The sequence below is a fragment of the Nicotiana tabacum genome, chromosome 21 (assembly GCF_000715075.1).
Source record: "Nicotiana tabacum cultivar K326 chromosome 21, ASM71507v2, whole genome shotgun sequence".
Lineage (NCBI taxonomy): Eukaryota > Viridiplantae > Streptophyta > Magnoliopsida > Solanales > Solanaceae > Nicotiana > Nicotiana tabacum.
In genome coordinates this window covers 79,591,345-79,617,604 of record NC_134100.1, presented here as the reverse complement: position 1 = coordinate 79,617,604, position 26,260 = coordinate 79,591,345, and the positions used below count along the sequence as shown (strand labels likewise).

The 26,260-nt window shown below is 37.0% G+C and overlaps 2 protein-coding genes across 2 annotated transcripts; both read left to right on the top strand.

Annotated features, from left to right (window-relative positions):
- The first annotated feature begins 2,561 nt into the window (after positions 1 to 2,561).
- On the top strand, positions 2,562 to 3,382 carry LOC107815143 (putative F-box protein At1g32420). Its single transcript, XM_016640695.1, has 2 exons — positions 2,562 to 2,589; positions 2,772 to 3,382. The coding sequence occupies exons 1-2, from the start codon at positions 2,562 to 2,564 to the stop codon at positions 3,380 to 3,382; spliced, it is 639 nt and encodes a 212-aa protein (XP_016496181.1).
- Positions 3,383 to 22,270: 18,888 nt separating this feature from the next.
- Positions 22,271 to 23,137, top strand: LOC142175315 (putative F-box protein At1g52490). Its single transcript, XM_075241900.1, has one exon. The coding sequence runs from the start codon at positions 22,271 to 22,273 to the stop codon at positions 23,135 to 23,137; it is 867 nt and encodes a 288-aa protein (XP_075098001.1).
- Positions 23,138 to 26,260: the final 3,123 nt, after the last annotated feature.

Genomic DNA, 26,260 nt, shown 5'->3' with positions numbered 1-26,260 from the left:
ACTTTCAAATTCTATATCTTGTACCGAAACACATCAAATCAATTCAGAATGACTTCAAGTTTTGCACACAAGTCATAAATGACATAACAGACCTATTTCAATTTCCAGAATCGGATTCCGACCTCGATATCAAAAAGTCAACCCCCCGATCAAACTTCCCAAAAATTCAACGTTTGGCATTTCAAGCTTAATTCCACTACGGACTTCCAAATAAAATTCCGATCATGCTCCTAAGTCCAAAATATAATACGGAGCTGTTAGAATTATCAAAATTCTATTCCGGGGTCGTTTGCACATAATTTGATATCCGATCACTATTTGAACTTAAACTTTTAATTTTTCATCAAAATTCCATATCTCGGGCTAGGGACCTCGGAATTTGATTCCGGGCATACGCCTAAGTCCCAAATCACGATACGGACCTACCAGAACTGTCAAAATACTGATCCAATTCCGTTTGTTAAAAATATTGACCAAAGTCAACTCAGTTGAGTTTTAAAGCTCTAATTCACATTTTAATTCATTTTTCACCTGAAAACTTTTCGAAAAATTTTACGGGCTGCGCACGCAAGTCGAGGAATGATAAATAGTACTTTTCGAGGTCTTAGAATACAAAATTAATTATTAAATTTAAAGATGACATTTTGGGTCATCACAGAGTGTCTATACGTCGTCAAATCAATTGTTTGCCTGCTTATTGGAAAAATCATAAATTGTTTTAAATCATGAATTAATTATTATAATAATTGTTTCTCTCCTATGCTTTATCAAATATTAATTTTTGAATTTCTGTATTAATTGTTACATGCTATTTGAATTATGTGCCCTAATTGTTATTTGACATTTAGCATATTAAATATTAAACTGCATATTTTCTCTTTAATTTCCATAATAATTTGCTATTTGCCTTTGTTTGTTTCATAATTAAATCATAATTATTATATATTTTTTGTCTTATAATTTTATATTAATTGTTGCATTTATTGAAGAAATTTCTTCTATAAGAATTGGTAAATGAATATGTTAGAGGAGCGGGTTACACGCCGCAACATGATTGATTATAATGAATATATTGGAGGATCGGGTTGCACGCCGCAACAAACTTATTAAAAGTCCATATTGGAGGATCGGGTTGCACGCCGCAACATACTTATTATATATATATATTGGGGGATCGAGTTGCACGCCGCAACAGACTTGATTAAAATGAATATATTGGAGGAGCGGGTTGCATGCCGCAACAGAACTGAATGTGAATATATTGTGAGAGCGGGTTGCACGCTGCAACATAATTGAATGTGAATATATTGTGAGAACGGGTTGCACGCTGCAACAGAATTGATGAAAATGATAATTGGTTATGACTGCTGAGTTGGCTTCAATTATTATAAATGAGTTACCTGATTTATTTCTATTATTGTTGTTGTTACTAATATTGCGTACAGGTAATGTAAGTGACCCGCCTTAGCCTCGTCACTACTTTGTCGAGGTTAGGCTCAACACTTACCAGTACATGGGGTCGGTTGTATTGATACTACACTCTACACTTCTTGTGCAGATTTCGGAGTTGGTCCCAGCGACGTGCCATAGACTTGCTCGGATTTCAACTACTCGGAGGAGACTTGAGGTATAACTGCATGGCGTCCGCAGTTCTGAAGTCCCCGTCTATTTTACTTTAGCTGTGTGTTTATTTCCAGACAGCTTTATTTTATTCAGACCTTTATTTGTATTATTCTAGAAGCTCGTGCACTTGTGACACAAATTATGGGATGTTATTTAGACACCGTTATTTTTATGGATTATTCACTACATTTCAGACTTTACTTACGCATTTGTTCTTTGATTATTAATAAATTTAAATATTATTTTAAAAATAGATAATATTATTCTAACGTTGGCTTGCCTAGCAAGTGAAATGTTAGGCTCCATCACGGTCCGAAGGTTGGAATTTCGGGTCGTGACACGGGCACAGAGCATTTAATACACCTTTATGATCGTTATTCTTTCCGGTGACAAGCGGAATAGCTGCGTTCGGTGACTATCTCAATTTTGGGTTCCACGTATCCTTCCTTTAGATGATCACGTGTCAGATCTTATTTTACCCTATAGATATGCCAAATTGTCTGACACAATCCATTTTATGCAATTTTTACCACTATCAAGAATTTAAATTCCATAAACTATTAAAAGTTTTGTAAAACTTTAATGTGATATTTCAAGAATTTTTGCCTTGTCTTTATGACTGAATTAACACGATACTGCCAAATAGACCATTCGGAAAACATGCATGTTATATAGAGGAGAGTAGTTTTCGTAGAAGTGTACCTGTATTCTTGGTAGGTTATATTTGTGATAGGACATAAAAGTGATAGTACAATTTCCGTATTTTCCGTCTTCACAATCTTTTTCCAATAGATATTGAACCCTACGTACATAGCTTGTTGGCCGCCAGCAAAAAACAAATATACAAACCCTGACTCCAACTCAAACACCTTAATTATACTATCACTTTTCACATATATATATATAATACCTTGATCGCCTTCCAAAACCAAGTATACATGGAGAAAAAGAAGATTGTTGCCATTGGTAATTTATGTATTCCTCACGAGATTATCTTTGAAATTCTAAAAGAGGTTTCTGCCAAGTCTTTGGTTTAGGTGCGTTTCGAAATCCTTTTGCTCCCTCAGAACCCTTATTTATTGAAGCATATCAAAAGTTTTCCTCTGCTCAATTTCATGTAAGTTGCTCATCTTTGACTGCTTGCGAAGGTGTCATTCAGTACTTGAATCAGTCATGTTTCAGTAAGCTTCACTCTCTGGTATCGACCAATGGCTTAGTTTGTCTATGGAACTTTTATGGAGATGTTGCTGTTCTTAATCCTTTTACACGAGAACATATCTTTCTTCCTAATTGTCAACAACCTTTAATCGGTTGTTGCTCCCTGGGATTTGATCCCACCACCAAAAAATATAAAGTAATCAAGGCACACTGGATACTAGGGGGTCGAAATTCATGTGAAGTGAGATACTGGATTTACACTATCGGGGTGGACAAAATATGGAGGGAGATTCCTGACTGCGCCAACATTTTCCCTATATACAATTTTGTTTATATCGGCGGAGTCATTTATTGTGTAAATAGGCTTTCAAAGCCTTACAATATAGCTGCATTCAGTGTTGAAGAAGAAAAGTTGATTAGAATGATCTTGTTACCTGATGGGATATTGGCAAAAAATTCAAAGATAGTGGAAATGAAGGGACAAGTTGCACTTCTAGATCTCAAAAATATTAGAGGCGATGGCTACGTTAGTTTGCATGTTCTCAATGGTACTGGTAAAACTAAGACATGGGTGAAACATATAATTGCGCTACCATTATAGTTAATAAACACAAAATATTTGCCTTTATTTAACACCAACTCTAAGGGAGAGATTGTATTGATTCCACACAGTAGTACGATTTTGCACATGTTCTTATACGACATTGCAAAGAAAGATTGGAGAAAAGTTGATATACATGGAATTTGTGAACGAGTACGACGTATGAGTTGGATTGGTGTTTTGCTAAATCTTGTGGAGAATATTTGGTCCCTGAAATAACTACTATACGGTTGGATGGTTCAGGAGCCTAGCTAGACCTCTCTATGATTCAAAATGTATTAAGAAATATAAATGATAATTTTTTCTTGAGTGGATCTTGTCTTCAACAGATGCATTAGTATGATATTTTATGTCACCGTTTTAAAAGATTTTTAGTCTTCCAAGGAATATATATACATAATTATCCATCGATTTTCGCCTTCTTAATTCCTCCATTTGTTTCACATTATATAGCAGTAATTTGGCTGAGTACGAAATTGAAAGAACGAAAAACTTTTAGCACAAACAAAAACATATCATCGCATTCTGCTTCTGCAAATCCTGAGCCCAGAATGGGAATTCTTCTTTTAGATTAAATATGAAGTTCCACCAATTAAGTTAGTACTGATTTTTATTGTTTCTTTTACTCCCTTCATTTCAATTTACTAGTTTCTCGGTACGTGCGTTGCACGTGTGTATCGAGTTCGTTAATCAGTACACGTTATTGTAAAATAATATTAAAATTATTAAAATAAAGTTTTTATTAAGTACTACATGAAAGAATATGGTATAAATTTTTGTGAGTGGTCATTGGGGGACGTCGTCAATTGAATTATTCGTTCGAACCTACAAAGATAAACAATAAAAGTGTAATTAGATACATGTGATTTGCATACTTATTTTATGAATTTAAGGTTAAAAAATTATAATTAAGTGTATCCCACCTAATACTTCCTTATAGACGATATTCCTCGTATATGTTCCTTCCATCCGTTTTACTTGGTATGTTATAACCAAGACTCGTGTCGACATTGATATCCCTCTTAAAAATACAATGTAAAGTTGTCCATGTGAGAAAACATGTTATGGTAGAAATAATCCAACATTGAATATTATCTGACCTTGAGCTTTATTTATTGTCATTGCAAAATATAAGAGTATAGGGAATTATTTGTGCACGAATTTGAAAGGATATCCTTCATTTTCGGGGGTGGGGGGGGGGGGAGAATAAGTAGAATTCTTGAAATAAACACATGCTCCTTAGTAGATTGACCCATTGTAATTTCGTTGTCATCCAATTCTCTTCAGATCATCCTTGTATCATTGCACAAGCCATTTGAAGGTCCGAATTTCTAAGTAGCATTATGGTGCATTTTCTTTCGGAACTAACCTATTCAAGGAAATATAAACATTTGAAATTTTATTAATACTTTTAAACATAGAAGTATATACATACTTATATATAGATAGAGAAAGAGAATAAGAGAAACTTAAATGACATTATGGGTTTGACGATATACAGAGAGAGAGAGAGAGAGAGAGAGAGAGAGAGAGAGAAAGAAAATAAGAGAAACTTCAATAATATAATGGGTTTGACGATGTATCTATGTGGAGGAAGACTATTTGGTGTTAAAGTTTTCAGGTATTCTTCTTGACATGAGTTGTTGGTTTCATCTTCTACAAAATCAAAACTAATAAATGTGTTGCTTTCACCGAAAATTTGACTATCAACATTTTATTTAAGTGATCTACAAATTCATTTCTACTTACTAAAATAGGAATCCCAACAAGTATTTCCCGCTGTTCCAAAATCTACAAGAGCAGAGACGGTTAATGCAAGTTTAGTAAAATCATATTTGTGGCATTTAATGAAAAAATACATTTTATAACGAATGTGAGAGCAAGAGAAGATCCAAATTTCAGTAATTTCTTACTTCGTGTTAGTAATGGAGAAGAGCAAACAGTAAAGGTTAATTTGATAATTCTTCGGAACAAATAGTTGTCAAACACAACAATGATGGTAAAGTAGAGGAATGCTTGATAAGATAAGTATTTCCATCACTACATTAAAATGTCATTTATGTGTCGTTCATAACAGAATGGGCCATCTTAGCAAGTAGAAAATTGATTATAGATCAACTAAAAAGTATTAATTATTAGTAGAGCTCTTCTTTGGTTTAAAGAAGTCCTTCCACTTTTCTACATGCTTATTGAAGTGTTACTTGGATTTTTGTCCCCTATTAAAGATGTAACCAATATTTTATGTCTAAAAAAATATATAAATTAGTAGTATAAAGTAAAATGGTATTACCTCTTCATCAACAAATATAAGAATTCTAAAAATACCTTTGTGCCTTGGGGTTTTGTATGGTATTACTGTACTCATTCGGATTACTAAGACTTTCATAATCTAATCGGATGAATATTTTGGTACCTTGTTAATACATATTGTTTTGTTAATTCTGTTTTAGTTGCCATTTGCTCTGAACCTGAGATGGTTAGATTGTTGAAGGAAAATAATATAATAGTAATAGGTTTTGTAGTTTCTATTATGTTTTGTTTTGTCATTTCAAATAGACAATAGCTTAAAATATTTGTAAAAGTAAGAACAATTTGTGTTGTTGGTAGCTTTTATAATGTAGTGAATACATTGGAATAACTGTAGTAATTAAGAAGTGAAGTATTACCAAATGTTTGAGCGAGCAATCTTGGAGACTCGTTAGAAGAGTACTAAACTAATTAATATTGGAGCAAGCGATGTAAACTATTATTTAGGAAAACATCAAGTGGGTTCAATATAGCTTGAGTAGACAATAGGTCCCTTAATCTAACTGCCTGCTTGCAAAATATTAAAAAGAAGGGTAAAACAGGAATAATTTATGATGACAGTAGCTTTGATTAATTTAGTGAAAATATTGGAATAACTCTAATAACAAAAAAATGAAGTATTACCAATTGTTTGAGCGAACAATCCTGGGCACCAGTTAAAGGAGTACTAAACTTATTAATATTGGAGGGAGCGATATAAAGTATTGTTTAGGAAAAATATCAAGTGAACTCAAAATAGCTTGAGTTATACAATAGGTGCCTAAATCTAACTTCCAGTTTGCAAAATATTAAGAAGAGGACTATTATAATACCATGAGCATACAACAGAAGTGTGACGCCTTTAATTAAAAATAGCTTATTGAATTAATTAAGCTTCTTGACAAAAGTTATATCTACACATATAGAAGTGGGTAGAACTAAGCAAGAATATAACATACTTTGATTCAGACACTTTTTGTGAAGCATGGATGAGAAGATTTATAAAACAAAAGAGTAATTTAATAGTAGTTTTATAGAAGTATTAAATTTAACTAAGATACTTGCAAACACGGGTGTGTAAAAATGATTTACAAACAGATTCAAAGTTATAGGCAGTAAATTTTCTTATAAGGATAAAATTTCACAAGTATTTCCATACATTGTCAAACAAACCATCGTCAACACTTGTTTTGTCGTTGTTATGCTTTAATTTAAAGGGAACAAATTTTCTGCATAACATGCAGAGGTGGATCCAGGATTGAAACTCTATGGGTTCAACATTTAAGGTTCTTACTAATAAACTCATTATATTGTTAAAGTTATGAGTTCATATCTATAATTTATTACGATTTTAGTGCTTTTTTGCATATACATTTGTACTCCGTGTCGAAAGTTATGGGTTCAATTGAACCCCGTATTATAGGGCTACATACGCCCCTGATAACATGGTCGCATAGAGATTCTCCATAACATTAAGTTAATATTTTAATGTATATGCATTTTTACATACATCACAGCCAAGAGTATAGGGAAAATTGAGATAAATACTACTGATATAACCGTTGCAAAATAACTTAATAGTGATACATTGTACAAAGATAGTGTAGGAACTAAGGTGCAGGATTTCCTTCGGACACAGACCAAAAGTAAGGATATTCATGACAGAATGCTCTAGTATTTTTTGCAACTTTCATTAGTCTAAAACCTATTACTATTGACTATTCCTCAATGTCTTTCCTCCTTTCCTTATATAGTTTTTTTGTCTTCTTTTCCGTTAGACCATAAACTGTGTTTTCATGATTCAGTTTACCATGCTAACCATTTAAATCATGATTAAAAGATGGGATTATGGAGTGTATGAAGTATTTATATTTACATATTTAAGCAATAACAGTAAACAAAGGCTACAGAGACACTTAAAAAAGTAAGGCAGAAAAAATGCAATTTCAAGTAAACTCTAATCAAGCCGTGAAAATTGACACTTTAAAAGTCATCTCCAAATTCTAACAATTTCAGAGAATATATCAATAAACAACGATTCAGAAACCAATTAAGGTAAAATTTTAATAAAATAAACGAAAACCAAGAAAGTTACAACTTGACTTTGCTAGAGATAAATATGGGCTAGGATTTAGGGTTGGGAACTAGTGGCGGAGCTAGCATTTTCATTAAATAGAGTCAAAATATAAAGAAACAAATTTACCAAAAAGTTAAGGGGTGTTATTATATAGTATATATATATATTTTTAAAAATATTACCAAACTATACAGTATAATTTTCCGACGAAAGAGTGTCGGTTGACACCCCTTTGGTGCATGTGGTTCCGCCACTGATGAGAAGATGGAATAGTAATAGCGCCAAAAATCTGATAAAGAAGGAGATTAGGAAAAGACTGATTGAAAAAGATAAGAATTTGGTGAAATAGAGTTCAGATTCCACACCTGTTGCTTTTATTGAGAAAAACAAAGATTGAGAGAAAGTTGTCATGGGATTTTGACTTTTTAAAGAGAACCAAATGAACCAATGCAACTGTTGGAGTGGAGAAGATGATTAGAAACGTCGTTGCCGAAGAGAGGTGCGATGTTGAGAGAGGCACGTGTAGGGTTTTTTGTTTTTTAAAAAAAGAAAATTAAGTGAAGGGTAATTACGTATAAATTTTCATAAATAAGGGTAATTTCGTAATTTGACTTTTAGTTAAAGAGGTTCATGCTTGTAATATATTGTAGATATATTTTTTGTTTCTTTCCAAGTTGTTTTGACACAATCCGTTATATACAATTTTTACCACTTCCAAGAATTTAAATTCCTCAAATTATTAAAAGATTTTAAACCTTAATGTGATATTTCATGAATTTTAGCCTAGCCTTTGTGACTGAATTAACATGATAATGCCAAATAGAATATTGGGAAAACATGTTATATAGAGATAATGCTCAATTAGTCAGTAGACATAATGTTAGTGCAGTGGACTTTGATATTGAATTGCCAGAGATACAAAGACAAACCAATACAATAGTTATTTTTATGCACAGGATGAGGGGTGGTAATGATTTTTGCTAGTGCATCTATATGGAGTGGAGAAAATAGGTATGTTCCATTTGATGCAGAGAACGGTTCCTAATATTTGAGATTTCGAAATGAACTAAATCTTGTATATTAAATTTTTTCTTGTTTAAACTATGTAATATAATAGAAAATGTATTTCAATATTAATGACACAAGAAAATCGCATTATTTCTATAAACAATTCTTATTGATCGAGCACTTTTCCTTTCTTTTTTAGGTTTAGGAGACCTTTTTGTCTTTGTCTCATATTTTACATAGCTATAATTAGTTTTACGAAATATTAGAATGAATTTTAAAGCTAAACATTAGCTACGACTTCTTGTCAAGAAAAATAGGTTTTCAAGCTCAGTTACGCGGGAATTTTTATATTCAATACTGGAAGGTATTCAAATTAACATAGTTGATTGATGTGTGTTGCCTGTAGGCATATAAATTTTATTCCCTTATATCTATAAAATAATTTGGACTATATTTTAAATTCAATATATATTAGTTCAAATAAACTTATTGGGGTAATATAATTAGATTAATTATATAAATATAATATATATGGATTAAATAATTAAGTTTGAATCTATTGGGCTAGCCCACTTAATTGAGCTACAAATAATGAGCTCATTTAATTAGTCTCAAGATATCATCTTTATAGAGGCCCGGTTTGGCGCCATACGTGAAATGACGTGGCACGCCAAGTCAAACGGAAGAGCCAATAGGATCATGTCACTTGTCAAACTGACAAGGCATGCCAAGTCACATTAAAAGGCCAATGAAAGCGCACCACGTGTAAGAGTGACATGTTCTGGCCAATCAAATGCGGCCTTGTCACACTTCAATTTGATTGCTCGGAAAGAGTTTGTTCTTGTCATAACTCTTCCTTCCTACAACTATAAATAGGGGTCTTCGTAATCCAGAAAAGACACCAAAAGTTATAACAAGAAGCAAGAGAAAGCCCGTGAATCAAACGCCGTAAATTTCTCTACAAGTTTCAAGCTTCAAGAAATCAAGTTCAAGCTCAAGAACGAAGAACAAATCAAGATTCAAGGAGTACGAGTTCAAATCAAAGTTCGTGCTAGTTGAATTCAAGATCATCATTTGTGGCAATAACTACATGTTCAAGATCAAGCTCAAATGCCCTTAAATTTATTTACTATTGAAAAGAAGAATCGGAGGATTCATAGAGATTGTACACTCAAATTATTTGAAATCAAATATTATGATTGTTGCAATATTTTTCGGACTCGATTATTTTCTTGACGCAAATTTTATTGTCTACATTGCCATTATTAGATAATTAAAATCAATTAAAGCTAAGCAAAAGGAGAATTTAGGCTCCAAAGTATATTTATCTATATCTATATTTATCTATCAATAATATGTTGATCAACTTTAACCATTTCGTAATTGTATCTATATTGGTAAATTTGTAATTACAATTAATCTAATTTTTTTATTCTCTTTTATTTGTTTTTAACTTCTTATGTGATGCGAATTTTGATGTTTATTTCAAATACACCACTTTGAGTCTTCTAGATTTTCGTGTCTAAATATAAAAAGGTACTTTAGTATTTAGGACTAAACTAATATTTCAGAATTTCAATTTAACCACCATTCCTTCAAAACTAAGTATGAAGAAAATTGTCTACTTTTGCTGTGGGAAACATTTTTTGCAACTTTGTGCTTATCAAAAAAAAAAGAAGAAGATACTTTGAACAATTTCCTCTTCTTTCCGACATCAAATGGTAGAATACAAGTCCACCTAGGTTTCTAAAATTACAATAAGGTATTCAAAAACTTCTGTCACATAAAGTTTCTTCTTTTGCTAAGCTCAGTAATATGATTAATATTAATTATTTTTAGAAAATTATATCATTTAAATATTATTTTACGATTCAAATATATTTTAAATAATGTTTATGTTTATTTTTAAAATTTAATATTCAATAATTGATATAGGAATACGCACAACGTAAGTACATTAATACTAGTAGTTCTAAAATCATTAATCATTAATTTAGTAGTAGTAGTAGAAGTAGTTATAAATTCATCCACCATCTAAAGATAAGTAGTATATAAATTATCAATAACGAAGTAGATATCTATCAGTATTGTTATATGACATCGTTAGGAACTATCAATATCAACATTCCAATATTAAAAAAATAGAAAAATAATTGTACTATGAGCATTTAAAAAAGTCATGGGCATTTTCCGTTTGTATAACAACGTATATTGCCTAATTATATTGATAAATTATTGGAAGGAAATATGGCAAATATGGAAATTGTAATTGTATTCTTGGTAAGTTATATTCGTGATATATTCTGTACCCTAGAATACAAAGATACAATTTCCATACTTTCCATATTTACATATGTTCCCAATAGATATTGAACCCTACGCATAGCCTATTGGCCGCCAGCAATACAGAAGTAGTAACCTATACAGTATTGTATACGGTCGAAATAGATTTCGGCCTTCGTACGATTGATCGAGGTCAAAACGTAATGGATCGGAGTAAGACTTCGAGATGGGTTCCGAAGATGGTACAAACAAGCTTCGAGCCCGAGAGACCGATCAATGTCGAGCTCGATATCATTATCAAGCTTGAATCCAAATCGAACTATGATGCAAAGTAAAGTTACCGAGCTTATGATTCAGAGACCGACCAACACTAACCCCAAATCAACGCAAGGATCCGAGTCAGAATAGAGCTCAAGTCAAGACCGAAAACTCGAGTCAATATCGAGCTCATAGATAAGAGCCGTTGCAATCCCACTAGAGGAGACAATCCTGGCAGGAATTATGGAACAACTGATTTATCATGGGTCTCCCACTATGTATTTTTAATTATATCTAATATAAGATCCCTCTACTATAAAGGGAATGGTTATTATTTCTGTAAGGACGAAATTTTTGCTTACATTGTAATTCAAGCATCATATTCTCCTATAGTAAAGAGTTGTTCTTTTAAGTTTCATAAATTGATTCAACCTGTTCAGTCCTAAAAATCATCTTCTTTACAATCTTGTTTACTTTGCACTTTTTGCAATCCATATTTGATATTTTTATTTTTACGGTTTGTATTAAGTTATATCACATATCTTTAGAACTACGTACAAATTTAACTCTATCCGTTTTTCGGGTAAACAGTTTGGCGCCCACCGTGGGGCTAAGGATAATAGTGGTTATTTGATACGAATTTGCAAAAACACACAGTTGTGTTTTGCACGTGTTTCCGAAAATATCTTGGATTTCGGATTAGCATCGACTAACTACCAATCAAATGGGCTCACCTATCGACAACGAAGCCGGTCTTCAAGATGAGAACAATAACTTGACACTCAGTACCGAAAGACCACCTGTCAACGCCGTTGAAGCTCAAATCGAAGTGCCGATAGATATTAATTCACATGTGGCCATTGAGGCGAACCTATATTCTGAACCCGAAAATAACATTCATGGTGGCATTCGGTCTGCAACTCGAGATGCCTATAACGTCGAGGAAAACAACGTCAGCTTGCGTATGATTTTCGAAATGTTGCAAGCTCAACATGCAACAATAGCTCAGTTGCAGAGCCAAACCCAGCTACAGAGCAGGCCGGAGCCCAATCCACCTCGAGAAATCGCCCACAGAACGGAGCCAGCCATAGTAAGGTCAAATGAGCAAGAATCAGGGACTACACCCGAAATTGCTAAATTACTCGAGGATCTCACAAAGTGAGTCGAAGCCAACGATAAAAAAGTAGAAACATATAATTCCAGGGTCGAGCTCCACCAATAATAAAAGGGTTGGATTCCAAAAAAATCGTGCAAAAACCTTTTCCCTCGAGCGCGGCCCCAAAACAAATCCCCAAACAATTCTGTATCCCCTAAATTCCCAAATATAATGGAACAACCGACCCCAACGAGCATGTCACTTCTTATACGTGTGCCATCAAGGGAGATTATTTAGAAGACGATGAAATCGAATCTGTGTTGTTAAAAAAATTCGGATAGACCCTCTCGAAGGGAGCAATGATTTGGTATCACAACCTACCACCAAATACCATCGACTCATTCGCCATGTTAGCAGATTCTTTTGTTAAAGCACATGCCAGTGCCATAAAAGTCGCAACAAGAAAATCAGACCTCTTCAAGGTAAGACAAAAGGATAACGAGATGATGAGGAAGTTCATATCTCATTTTCAAATGAAACGAATGGATCTGCCACCAGTCACAGACGGTTGGGCTATTCAGGCTTTCACTCAAGGTTTGAACGAACGAAGTTCGACGGCTTCGCGGAGGTTGAAGCATAACTTGATCGAATACCGAGCCATCACGTAGGCCGACGTGCACAATCGGTACTAATCAAAAATTAAGGTCGAAGATGATCAGTTGGGGTCGGAACCCGCTGCTCGAAGGGATATTAATCGAGAACAGCGTCCGATCAGTGATCGATACCGACCGTATAACGGAAATCACATAATCGGTGAATCGAGACATAACCCCAGACAAAATAACAAAAGAAGTGATCGAGGTCAAGGATCCCGGGGGTTGATGAACAGAGGTAGGTTCGAAAGGCCTACCGGATCCAAGGAAGCGCCTCGGTTATCGGAGTACAACTTCAGCATCGATGCATCTGCCATTGTGTCGGCTATCGGACGCATCAAAAACACTAAATGGTCTCGAACCATGCAGACCGATCCTTCCCAGAGGAATCCCAATCAAATGTGTGAATATCATGGCACCCATGGCCACAGAACGGAAGATTGCAGGCAACTAAGAGAGGAGGTAGCCCGGTTATTCAACAAATGTCACCTTCGAGAATTTTTAAGCGATAGGGCGAAGAACCATTTTAAAAACACGTATTTCGGCAAGCAAAACGAACAAGAAGAACCCCAGCACGTCATTCACATGATCATCAGTGGCACTGATACCCCTCAGGGGCCAGTGCTTAAACACACTAAGACATCGATTGTGAGAGAAAAGTGGTCTCGAACTCAGGATTACACACCCATAGGAACTTTGTCCTTCAATGATGAAGATGCAAAATGAGTCATACAACCTCATAACGATGCACTGGTAATATCCGTACTTATGAATAAAACTAAAGTTAAGCGTATGTTAATTGATCCAGGTAGCTCGGCCAACATCATTAGATTGAAGGTCGTAGCACAGCTCGGTCTATAGGACCAGGTCGTACCTACAACCCTGGTTCTAAACAGATTCAATATGGCATGTGAAACCACCAAAGGCGAGATAGTTCTACCAACAAACGTGGTCGGGACCATCCAGGAAATGAAGTTCCACGTAATCGAAGGTGATATGAGGTACAACGCCCTTTTTGGAAGGCCATTGATCCACAACATGAGAGTTGTACCTTCGACCCTGCACCAGGTCCTTAAATTCCCAATATCTAGAGGAGACAAAACAGTGTACGGAGAAAAACCGGCCGCAATAGAAATATTTGCCGTCGAGGAAGCGAATCCAATATCCTCGCCTTTGTCAGTAAAGGGATCGGGCTCAAAAGGGGAATGAGATACCAAATAGCAATCACAGACATCGACTTTAACCCGACCAGTTAATTAGAAGATCGAAGAAGATGATGATCAAAGGATCCCTCGATCCTTCATAATTCCCGATGATTTTGACGCTAGCAAATAAACAATCGAGGAATTGGAGCAAGTCACACTAATCGAACACTGGCCCGAACAGAAGGTATACCTCGGAACGGGGTTGACCCCCGAACTCAGGAAAAAACTTATTCAATTTCTTATCGATAACATTGATTGCTTTGCTTGGTCCCATTAAGACATAACAGGGATCCCACCGGACATAACGACGCATCAGCTAAGCTTGGACCCTAGGTTTAGACCGGTGAAGCAAAGGAGAAGACCCCTGTCCGAGGTAAAGCATACATTCATAAAGGACGAGGTAACCAAACTTCTCAAGATAGGGTCCATTCAGGAGGTGAAATATCCCGAATGGTTAGCCAATGTAGTTGTAGTGCCTAAAAAAAGGAACAAACTTAGAATGTATGTGGATTATAAGGATTTTAACAAAGCATGCCCCAAAGATTCCTTTCCGCTTCCTAACATCGATCGCATGATCGATGCCACAGCCGGCCACGAGATCCTTACTTTTTTCGATGCCTATTCCGGGTATAATCAAATCCAGATGAACCCAGAAGACCAGAAAAATACTTTATTTGTCACCAATTATGGAACATATTGTTATAATGTGATGCCCTTCAGGCTAAAAAATGCAGGAGCTACTTTCCAACGCCTAGTAAATAAAATGTTCGAGGAACAAATAGGTAAATCAATGAAAGTTTAAATTGATGACATGCTAGTTAAGTCCCTGCGCGCAGAGGACCATTTGATCCATTTGCAAGAAACATTTGAGATTTTAAGGAAATATAACATGAAGCTTAACCCCGAGAAATGTGCTTTCGGGGTTGGTTCGGGCAAGTTCCTCGGCTTCATGGTGTCAAATCGGGAGATCGAGTTTAACCCCGATAAAATCAAGGCCATCAAAGACATCACCATCGTGGACACCGTGAAAGCCGTACAGAGGCTAACGGGGAAGAATGCAGCCTTAGGCCGATTCATTTCGAGATCGTCAGATCGAAGTCACAAATTTTTCTCTCTACTCAAAAAGAAGGACGATTTCGCTTGGACCCCAAAATGCCAGCAGGCATTAGAGGAATTAAAATGATATCTTTCGAGCCCACCACTACTTCATACTCCAAAAACGGACGAAAAACTTTGCTTGTACTTGGCAGTATCAGAAATAGCGGTAAGCGGTGTCCTAGTTCGAGAAGAGCAAGGTACGCAATTTCTCATTTATTATATAAGTCGAACCTTAGGAGAAGCAAAAACTAGATATCCGCACCTAAAAAAATATGCACTTGCACTGATAAGCGCCTCTAGAAAGTTAAGATCGTACTTTCAATGTCACCCCATATGCGTATTAACCACTTACCCGCTTCGTAATATTCTGCACAAGCCCAAACTATCAGGCTGATTAGCTAAATGGGCAGTCGAACTCAGTGGGTACGATATCGAGTATCAAACCTATATGGCCATCAAGTCTTAAATTTTAGCAGACTTCGTGACCGATTTCACGTCGACCCTCGTACCCGAAGTCGAAAAAGAACTCGTATTGAAATCGGGCACGTCATCGGGGGATGGACCCTTTTTACGGATGGGGATTCAAACGTGAAGGGGTTCGGGCTAGGCATCGTTTTAAAACCACCCACGGGTAGCATTATTAGGCAATCTATCAAAACTACCAGGTTGACTAACAACGAGGCCGAGTATGAGGCCATGATTGCAGGTCTCGATCTAGCTAAAAGCTTGGGGAGCAGAAGTCATTGAAGCCAAGTGTGACTCTTTGCTGGTGGTAAATCAAGTAAACAAAACCTTCGAAGTTCGAGAGGATAGAATGCAAAGGTATTTGGACAAACTGCAGGTCACTTTACACCATTTCAAAGAATGGACTTTACAGCATATTCCACGAGAGCAAAACAGTGAGGCCGATGCACTCGCAAATTTGGGATCATCGATCGAGGAAAGCAAGATAAGCTCGGGGACTATCGTTCAACTCTCGAGATCCGTAATCGAAGAAGGTCATGCCGAGATAAATTCTACAAGCTTAATCTAGGATTGGAGGAATAAGTATATTGAATACTTAAAGAATGGAAAGCTCCCATTGGACCCTAAATATTCGAGGGCCCTACGAACCAAAGCTGCTCGATTCACATTAACTGCAGATGGAACATTATACCGAAGGACATTAGATAGACCATTGGCAGTATGCTTAGGTCCAGGAGACACCGATTACATCCTTCGTGAGGTGCACGAAAGGCGCCTGCGGAAATCACTCCAGAGCCGATTCATTAGTCCGAAAAATAATCAAGGCATGATATTATTGGATCGATATGGGCAAAGATGCAAAGGAGTTTGTTCGAAAATGTGACAAATGTCAAAGGTTTGCACCAATAATCCATCAGCCTGGAGAGCAACTTCACTCAGTCCTATCCCCATGGCCATTCATGAAATAGGGAATGGATATCGTCGGCCCTCTACCATCGGCCTCAGGTAAAGCTAAGTTTATTTTATTTATGACTGATTATTTCTCTAAATGGGTTGAAGCACAGGAGTTCGTGAAAGTAAGAGAGAAAGAGGTTATAGACTTTATCTGGGATCATATCGTATATCGATTCGGGATACCCGCCGAAATAGTGTGCGGCAATGGGAAACAGTTTGTCGGCAGCAAAGTGACGAAATTCCTCGAAGACCACAAAATAAAGAGGATATTATCAACACCATTTCACCCCAGTGGGAATAGATAGGCAGAATCAACAAACAAAACTATCATTCAAAACCTAAAGAAGAGGCTGAACGACGCTAAGGGAAAATGGAGAGAAATCCTACCAGAAGTTCTTTGGGCATATCGAACAACATCAAAATCTAAGTACAAGGGCAACCCTGTTCTCCTTAGTATATGGATCTGAAGCCTTGATTCCAGTCGAAGTCGGGGAATCCAGTGCCAGGTTTCAGTATACAACAGAAGTGTCAAATAACGAGGCTATAAACACTAGCCTCGAATTATCGGATGAAAAACAAGAGGCCGCTCTCGTCCAATTGGCCGCCCAAAAGCAGCGAATTGAAAGATACTATAATCGAAGAACCAAGCTTCACCATTTTAAACTCGGGGACTTAGTGCTAAGGAAAGTCACCCTCAGTACCCGAAATCCAAACGAAGGAAAACTAGGACCGAACTGGGAAGGACCGTATCGGGTTCTCGAAAACATCGGAAAAGGATCATACAAGCTCGGCATTATAAACGGCAAACAACTATTAAGCAATTGGAATGTGTCACACCTAAAACGATACTACTGCTAAGGTACGACCCTCACATGTTTATTTATATTTCAAAACTAACCCCTGAAGGAGTCCGATCAAGAGCTAGGATGGATTCTTCAATACGAAGCCCTAGGTCTGAAAGCACGCGTTGCACTCTTTTTTCCTTAGACCGGTTTTATCCCAAATGGTTTTTTCGGCAAGGTTTTTAATGAGGCAATCAGTTATCGTGCTAAACTTAGAAACAATTCGACAGTATCCGAGGCCTCTTTACAATCGACCCCGAATACTGGGGGGGGGGGCATTAGCCCTCAAATATATCCAATTCTAATGCAAGAAAGTTATTTCGTAACAATAGGATTCTAATAGGAAATATTGTAAGAGCCAAATGGTCAAAACGAACTATGCTCATGTAGTTGGCCCGAGCCCTGACGCAAAACATGAACACATGTATAACGACTTGCAAAGAATAGTTCTCTTCTGTACCGACATCTTATATCCAAGAAAAATCCTTCTATTTCGAGATTTATTATGCAAACAGAATTGAGTTCGAGCAAGCACTCACTCGACTATTACGCCTACAGGCTACATTACTTCGAGTTCGAATCATTCACTCAACCACCAAGCCTACGGGCTACTTTTATTTCGAGTTCGAGCAAGCACTCACTCGACCATTATGCCTACGGGCTACATTACTTCGAGTTCGAATCATTCACTTGACTACTAAGCCTACAGACTACTTTTATTTCAAGTTCGAGCAAGCACTCACTCGACCATTATGCCTACAGGCTACATTACTTCGAGTTTGAATCACTCACTCGACCACCAAGCCTACGGGCTACTTTTATTTCGAGTTCGAGCAAGCACTCACTCGACCATAACGCCTACGGGCTACATTACTTCGAGTTCGAATCATTCACTCGACTACTAAGCCTATGGGCTACTTTTATTTCGAGTTCGAGCAAGCACTCACTCGACCATTACGCCTACGGGGTATATTACTTCGAGTTCGAATCATTCACTTGACTACTAAGCCCACGTGCTACTTTTATTTCGAGTTCGAGCAAGCACTCACTCGACTATTACGCCTATAGGCTACATTAATTCGAGTTCGAATCATTCACTCGACCACTAAGCCCACGGGCTACTTTTATTTCGAGTTCGAGCAAGCACTCACTCGACCATTACGCCTACGAGCTATATTACTTCGAGTTTGAATCATTCACTCAATTAATAATCCTAAGGGCTACATCACTACAAGTTGGAGTAAGCATATGTTCAAACAATCACTCTTATTATGCAATCAGAATTAAGATAAACTCGATCACTAAGCCTACGGGCTACTATTATTACGATTTCGAGCAAGCACTCACTCGATCATTACGCCTACGGGCTACATTACTTCGAGTTCAAATCATTCACTCGACTACTAAGCCTACGGGCTACTTTTATTTCGAGTTCGAGCAAGCACTCACTCGACCATTACGCCTACGAGCTATATTACTTCGAGTTTGAATCATTCACTCAATTAATAATCCTAAGGGCTACATCACTACAAGTTGGAGTAAGCATATGTTCAAACAATCACTCATCTCGGCCACTAAGCCTATGAGCTACCTTATTTCAAGTTTGAGTAAGCGCTCACTCGGTTATAAAGGCTATGAAGTCCAAATTTGATCAAGTTGCCTAAATCCTTGTGAAAATATTCATAAGGCGTGAATAAAATCTTCACAAGACAGGAAACAGAATAGAAGCGAGTCGGCAAAAAGGGATATTTTTATATGTACAAGATTTTTTAGATGATTGATTACAACATGAAAATTAAGGACTAAGTTCTTGGTTATCCCAGGAGCGGTATCTTCTCTATCGGGCTCCCCCCGTTCTCGAACCCGCTCTTACTCCTATCATCATCATCATCATCATTATCATCATCATCGTCATCGAAAACCAAGGCTTCAACATCGGCTTTGAGTTCTTTGGCCCTTTTAATTTCTTCAATGAGGTCGAAACCTCGAGCATGGATCTATTCGAGGATCTCCCTCCGAGATCGGCACTTAGCAAGTTCAGCGACCCAATGTGCTCGAGTATCGGCGGTCTCGACTGCCTCTCTTGCTTGGACCTAGGCAGCTTCAGCATCGTCTTGATAGACGGTCACGAGTGCATCCGCATCGTCCTTTGCCTTTTCAGCATCAGATTCGGCCTTGGCAAGTTCAGAGGCCAACCGAGCCTCGAGCTCCTCTATTCTTCTTGCTTGGATCGAGCCTTTCTCCTTCATTTTTTGAAGTTGGTTTTTGGCCGATGACAATTGGGCTCGAGCAGTTTCTTTCTCTGCAGCAAAGCGGTCCATTCCTTCTTTCCACTTCAAAGACTCCGCTTTTATCACATCGACTTCTTCACAGAGTTTTTCGATCATCTCAATTTTCTGCTGCAGCTGTGAGACCGAATAATTAGCCATCATTCCGGTATCGAGCCCATAGGCTTTTAAAAGTATTATTACCTGCTCGTACCGATCGATCTGATCTTGGTGAGCCTTGGCCAACTCAGCTCGGAGGTCTTTTATTTCTTCTCCCCCCTTTGGCCTAAGAAGAGTTTTAGGGAGTTCCTCTCCTCCGTAACCCGTTGAAGCTTAGCCTCATATCTGCGCAGCTCGGTTCGGGACCGAGAACATGATTCTCGTGCCATGAATGCTCGGCGTAGGAGGAGGTCGAAACCAGATCACGTACTCAGTTCTTGAGATCGGGCACTATGCCGGGCATCCAGGGAACCACTACATCACAAAAAGGGGAATATTAGTGAAGAAAATGAAAGGATAAAATAGTCGGAGATAACAGCAGAATTACACTTACGCTTCATATTCCACTCCTCGGGAAAATGCATCTTTTCGGTCGGAATCGGGTCCGAAGTCCTTACTTGAACGAATCTACCCATCCAGCCTCGATCCTTATCCCCGTCTATACTCAAGAACAGAGTCTTGGTTGCCCGACATTGGAGTTTTATTAACCCTCATCGAAAAAGGCGTGGACGGTATAATCGAACAAGATGATCGAGGGTGAAAGGCATCCCCTCGATTTTACTCACAAAATATCGGATCAAAATAATGATCCGCCAAAAGGAAGGACATATTCGGCCTAGGGTTATTAGGTATTTACGACAAAAATCTATGATAATGGGGTCTAGGGGACCTAACGTGAAAGGGTAAGTATACACGCTTAAAAACCCTCCCACGTGAGTAGTAATGTCCTCTTCGAGAGACGACACTACCACTTCTTTGTTCTCCCAGTTACAATCTTTTTTTATCCGCTCGATATGCTCCTGGGTTATTGAACAAATATATCTCGATACGGTCTCACATCGGTCAGGATCCGGTGAACCTTTATCGAGTTTGAAATCAGAGGTAAGAACACACTCCGACGGAACGCACTCCTCAAGTCGTGGATCCACCGGTGTTTTATCGGCGGCGGATTGGGAAGAAGAAGCTTTTTCTTTTTGGGGGACGATTTTTGATGTCTTCACCATTTTGGATTTAAAGAAGGTGACAAAGATTTGGTGGTTTAGAAGAAGAATTTTGCAAAGAAGAATCACATATTTGCGAATAAACTCGGAGAATACGAAAAAGAACTTGGGAAATTTGGGAGATTGAAGATGTAAAAGTGGTAAATGATAAAAAGAAGGGCTATTTATAGATTAAAGCAATGGCGGTTCAGTATCAGCGGTGGCCGGCCACCGTCTGACATGCATTAATTGCCTTCAAATACTAAATCGACGGGACAGTTATCACGTGCGTCATGGTTGGGCCCAATGTAAACGTCAACTTATAATCTGATCGAGCCATTGGAAAATCATATCATTTCTCACCACATCCTTCCCGAGAAATGAGGGGACTATCTGTATACGGTCAAAATTAATTTCGGCTTTTGTACGATTGATCGAGGTCAAAATGTAATGGATCGGAGTAAGACTTCGAGATAGGTTCTGAAGATGGTACAAACAAGTTTCGAGCCCGAGAGACCGATCAATGTCGAGCTCGATATCATTATCAAGCTCGAATCCAAATCGAACTATTATGCAAAGTAAAGTTATCGAGCTTATGATTTAGAGACCGACCAACACTGACCCCAAATCAACGCAAGGATCCGAGTCAGAATCGAGCTCAAGTCAAGATCGAGAGCTCGAGTCAAGACCGAAAACTCGAGTCAATATCGAGCTCATAGACAAGAGCCGTTGCAATCCCACTAGAGGAGAGAATCCTAATAGGAATTATGGAAAAACTGATTTATCATGGGTCTCCCACTATGTATTTTTAATTATATTTAAAGTAAGATCCCTCCACTATAAAGGGGATGATTATTATTTCTGTAAGGCACAAGTTTTTGCTCACAGTGTAATCCAAGCACCACATTCTCCTATAGAGAAGAGTTGTTCTTTTAAGCTTCATAAATTGATTCAACCTGTTCAGTCCTAAATATTATCTTCTTTACAACCTTGTTTACTTTGCACTCTTTGCAATCCATATTTGATATTTTTATTTTTATGGTTTGTATTAAGCTATATCACGTATCCTTAGAACTACGCACAAATTTAACTCTATCCGTTTTTCGGGTAAACAAGTATACAACACACCTTCGGCCAATATAAAGGTAGTAACCTAAATAGTATACAATACACCTTTATACTACTATCACTTTTCACATGGAGAAAAAGAAGATTGCCGCCGCTGGTAAGTCATGCATTCAGCTCGACATTGTCTTTGAAATTCTGAAAAGTCTTCCCATTAAGTCTTTAATACGTTTTAAGTGCGTTTCGAAATCCTTTTGCTCCCTTATATCAGAACCTTTATTATTCATTGAAGCACATCAAAATGGTTCCTTGGCTCAATTTCATGCAAGTTGTTCATCTTTGATGATTCGGAAAGATGTCATTCAGTACCTGAATCTGTCATGTTTCGGTAAGCTTCACTCTCTAGCATCCACCAATGGCCTAGTTTGTCTATGGAAATTTGATGGAGTTGTTGCTATTTGCAATCCTTTTATAAAAGAACATATCTTTCTTCCTTGTCAACAACCTAAGGAGAAACCTTACGGTTCTATGATTTGTTGCTCCATTGGTTTTGATCCCATCACCAAGAAACCTAAAGTATTCAAGGCACACGTTAGGGATTATGAAGCGAGATACTGGATTTTCACCATCGGAGTGGACAAATCGTGGAGAGAGATTTTTGATTGCGCTAAATCTTTTCCTGGAAGCAATTTTGTTTGTATTGGCGGAGTCTTTTATTTTGTAAATCGACTAATTGGAATGCCATATAATATAGATGCATTCAGTGTTGGAAATGAAAAGTTAATGAGAAGGATCGCATTGCCTGATCAGGCATTGACATCAATACTTCCACCAAAAATAGCAGAAATAAAGGGACAAATTCCAGTTCTAGATCAAAAATTTTTTGAAGGCGATGTCAAGGTCCGTTTGTATGTTCTCAAGGGTACTGATGAAACTGAGAGATGGGTGAAGCACATAATTAGGCTACCATCAAATTTAAGTGAGACAAGTATATGTTGATCAATAATTTGATGGATGCTAAAAGAAGAGACAAGGCTAAAAGAAGGCTAACAAAAATTTGATCAAAAAGAAGACAAGTTTTCTGTTAGCCTTCTTTTAGCATCCATCAAATTTATAGTTATAGTAGCCTTCGTGAAAGGTAACAGAAAACAAGGAAAACCTAAATTATCCACAGTTTACTTATCACCGTCTTTTGTCTTCTTATTACGGAGTTTAGAATAACGAAATATCTTGTCTTGAACTTATCGACTGCACAAAAAAGAAGATGCATTAGTATACACTGTTATCTCTTTTACTCATTCGTGGAAATTATTTATCTCACATATATAGGTAGATTTCTTTCACCACATCCATCAAGTTTGTAGTTGTAGTAGCATTCGTGAAAGATAGCAGAAAAGAAGGAAAGCTAAATTATCCGCAGCTTACTTATCAACGTCTTTTTGTCTATTTAATTCTCATGTTTTGTACGTCAATAGCACACGAGAGGAGAGAGAGTGATTTGTGTGGTGTCCAATTTTTTGCATGCACAGATTATAAAAGGACATGGTTCTTCTATATTTTTCTACACTACAGTTGCGGAATAATAAATGCAAAAAGTAAAGAACACAAGTGTTTTTAAGTGAAAAACACCTTTTTCCCGACACTTCACTAAATCACTGAGCCAAAAACAACGTTTACAAAACTCTTGTAAACCTAAGGATTACCTCTAACCCTTTGTGGCAACAAGCCTCAAGTTGTTGCGACAATTCAAATTAACTCTAACTTGAACAATACACTTAGAGTACCTAGTACAAATGCTTCTAGAGAAAGCTGAAACGTACGACTCAAAAGCCCTACTACAATGAAACTAGAATAAAAGACAAACACTTGGAACTAATTCTTCTATGTGGTTCATGTAGCTTCATGTTCGCACACTTGAAGCACACAGGAATTGCTTGCAAAATACCTTGTTATTTTGCTCTCAACTCTTGTTTAACTTCAGCGTTTGTGCATGCCTGTAAAAGAGAACATCCTGAAATATATAGAGTTAGTAAAATATGATTAACTAGAGTTCTAATGCTATACTCTTGGAAAAATGCATAAGTACCCCCTTGACCTATAGTCAGATTTCCAACTACACACTTTATCTTTGCCGGGGAGGGGGGGTCCTATTACCCCCTAAACGATTTTTAAATGGAATAAGTATCAACCTGAAATGGCACTACCACATCTGTGTTTGGTGGTGAAATACACGCGCCTGATACATGTATTTCCCAATAAAATAGTTTTTTTCCCCATCTACTTCCTTTCCCAACTCACTTTATGTATTTTTTTAAAACTCTTTTTCCCTTTTCACACAACCCACCTTGTCCCATCCCCCAACCCACAAGTGAAGTAGCAAAATTTTTTTGGTTAAAGAAGCACATAGAAAAACAGTGAGCTCCTACAATCAACAACCAAATTCTTCTTCCTTGTTCTCTCTTTTATATAAATTTAATTAATTAAAAAAATAGGACTCCCCTCACCCACCTCACTACCTAAAGCAGTGAAAGGCCGAAGGCCCCAATCAGGAAACGACGAGAATATGTTTTGCAAATAATAATCAAAAATTTTCTTGTTCAATCTTTTTTGGACTTCTTCCGAGTTTAGTCGAAAATTGATATTAGGACGAGATTTTTTCATTCCTTTCTGTGAGAAGCAATTACAATTGAAAGTTTAAAAGTGGCGAGTGAAGTGATTAAAAAATGCAGTAATCCTCTATAAAGTGCAGTGAAATATGGAGAGGAACGAATAAAATCTTTAACTCGATCTTGCCGAAAAATATGGAGAATGTCGGAGCTAATTTTCGACCCATCTATAAGTAACAAAACTAGAGGAAAGAAAAGAAAAAGAAAAAGAAAAACTAGAGAAAAGATAAAAAAAAATAGAAAATAGTACTCCTATATTTTATAAAAATGTTATAAAAATAAAACTTCAGCATTATCTCTCTTTCTCTCTCCCGAGGAAAGTGGCATACATTCTCTTCTGCCATATCAGCACTAAGAGTATAATAATATCATTTAAAAATAGTTTGGGGGATGGGAGGGGGGTTAATAGGATCTCCGCAAAGTTAAAGTGTGTAGTTGGAAATCTAGCTATAGGTCAGGGGGGTACTTATGCTTTTTCCCTATACTTTTCCATGGTGGAAGAGTTCTAGTTATCTTCAACTACTAACTTCTCCCTTATCTAGGATAGAGTTCTCTTCAAGTAAGGAGTCCTACTCCATATCAATCATGCAACATTTTCGTTCAGGAGATATTAAATTTAACCACGTATGCTTATCTCCTTCACGTGCATGCCTTATGCTTGAATTTGCCTATACCCTGTGTATACTGTGTATGGACCTGGTTCATGCATGTATTTCTTTTGTCAATCATCAAAACTTACTTAGGCCAACAAATTCCCCCTTTTTGATGATGACAAAATCTGTGCTTTTCATAATCATGAAACATGTTTCAACTCAGCTCGACATCAACATAATGTTAGAACCTTTTCCATTTTAAAATCACAAATCATCAAGGACCAAGTTTATTAGGTTATAAACATCATAGTCCAAAGTAAAAAAGCACAATCTATCTTTCCCCTTTTGGCATCATCGAAAAGTTGCATAATTATGTTAGATAACCAAATTTTGGTATATCTTTACTCATGGCCATTTAGGCTACTTTAAATGCAATCATGGAGTCAAGTATCACTTATCAATCTAAGGATATTAGCCATCTAAGAAGCATCAACAAATAATTAGAGCAAAAAGCAGTGATTATCATTGATAAAAGTCATCCACAAAGCATAGAAGGAAATAAAAGTACTGTACTATGAGCAAAACGACAAAAACAAAATCACAATTAGGTCACTGGTTTTCTAACTAGACTAGGAAGGGTTTAAGGCTGGGAAGGACCAGGTTCTTGATTTCTGGCCTGAAGCAGCTTCAACATGTCATGAAGAATGTCGTCATTCTTCTCCTTCTCATTTGCAAGCTCAGACCTGAGAGCATCCCTCTCAGTTTCTACTTCAGCCAGCCTCTTCTTCAGCCTCTTAATCTCAGCATCCTTAACCCATTTCTCCTGCACCAAGGTTCTCACTTTTCTGTTCACTTGCACCCTC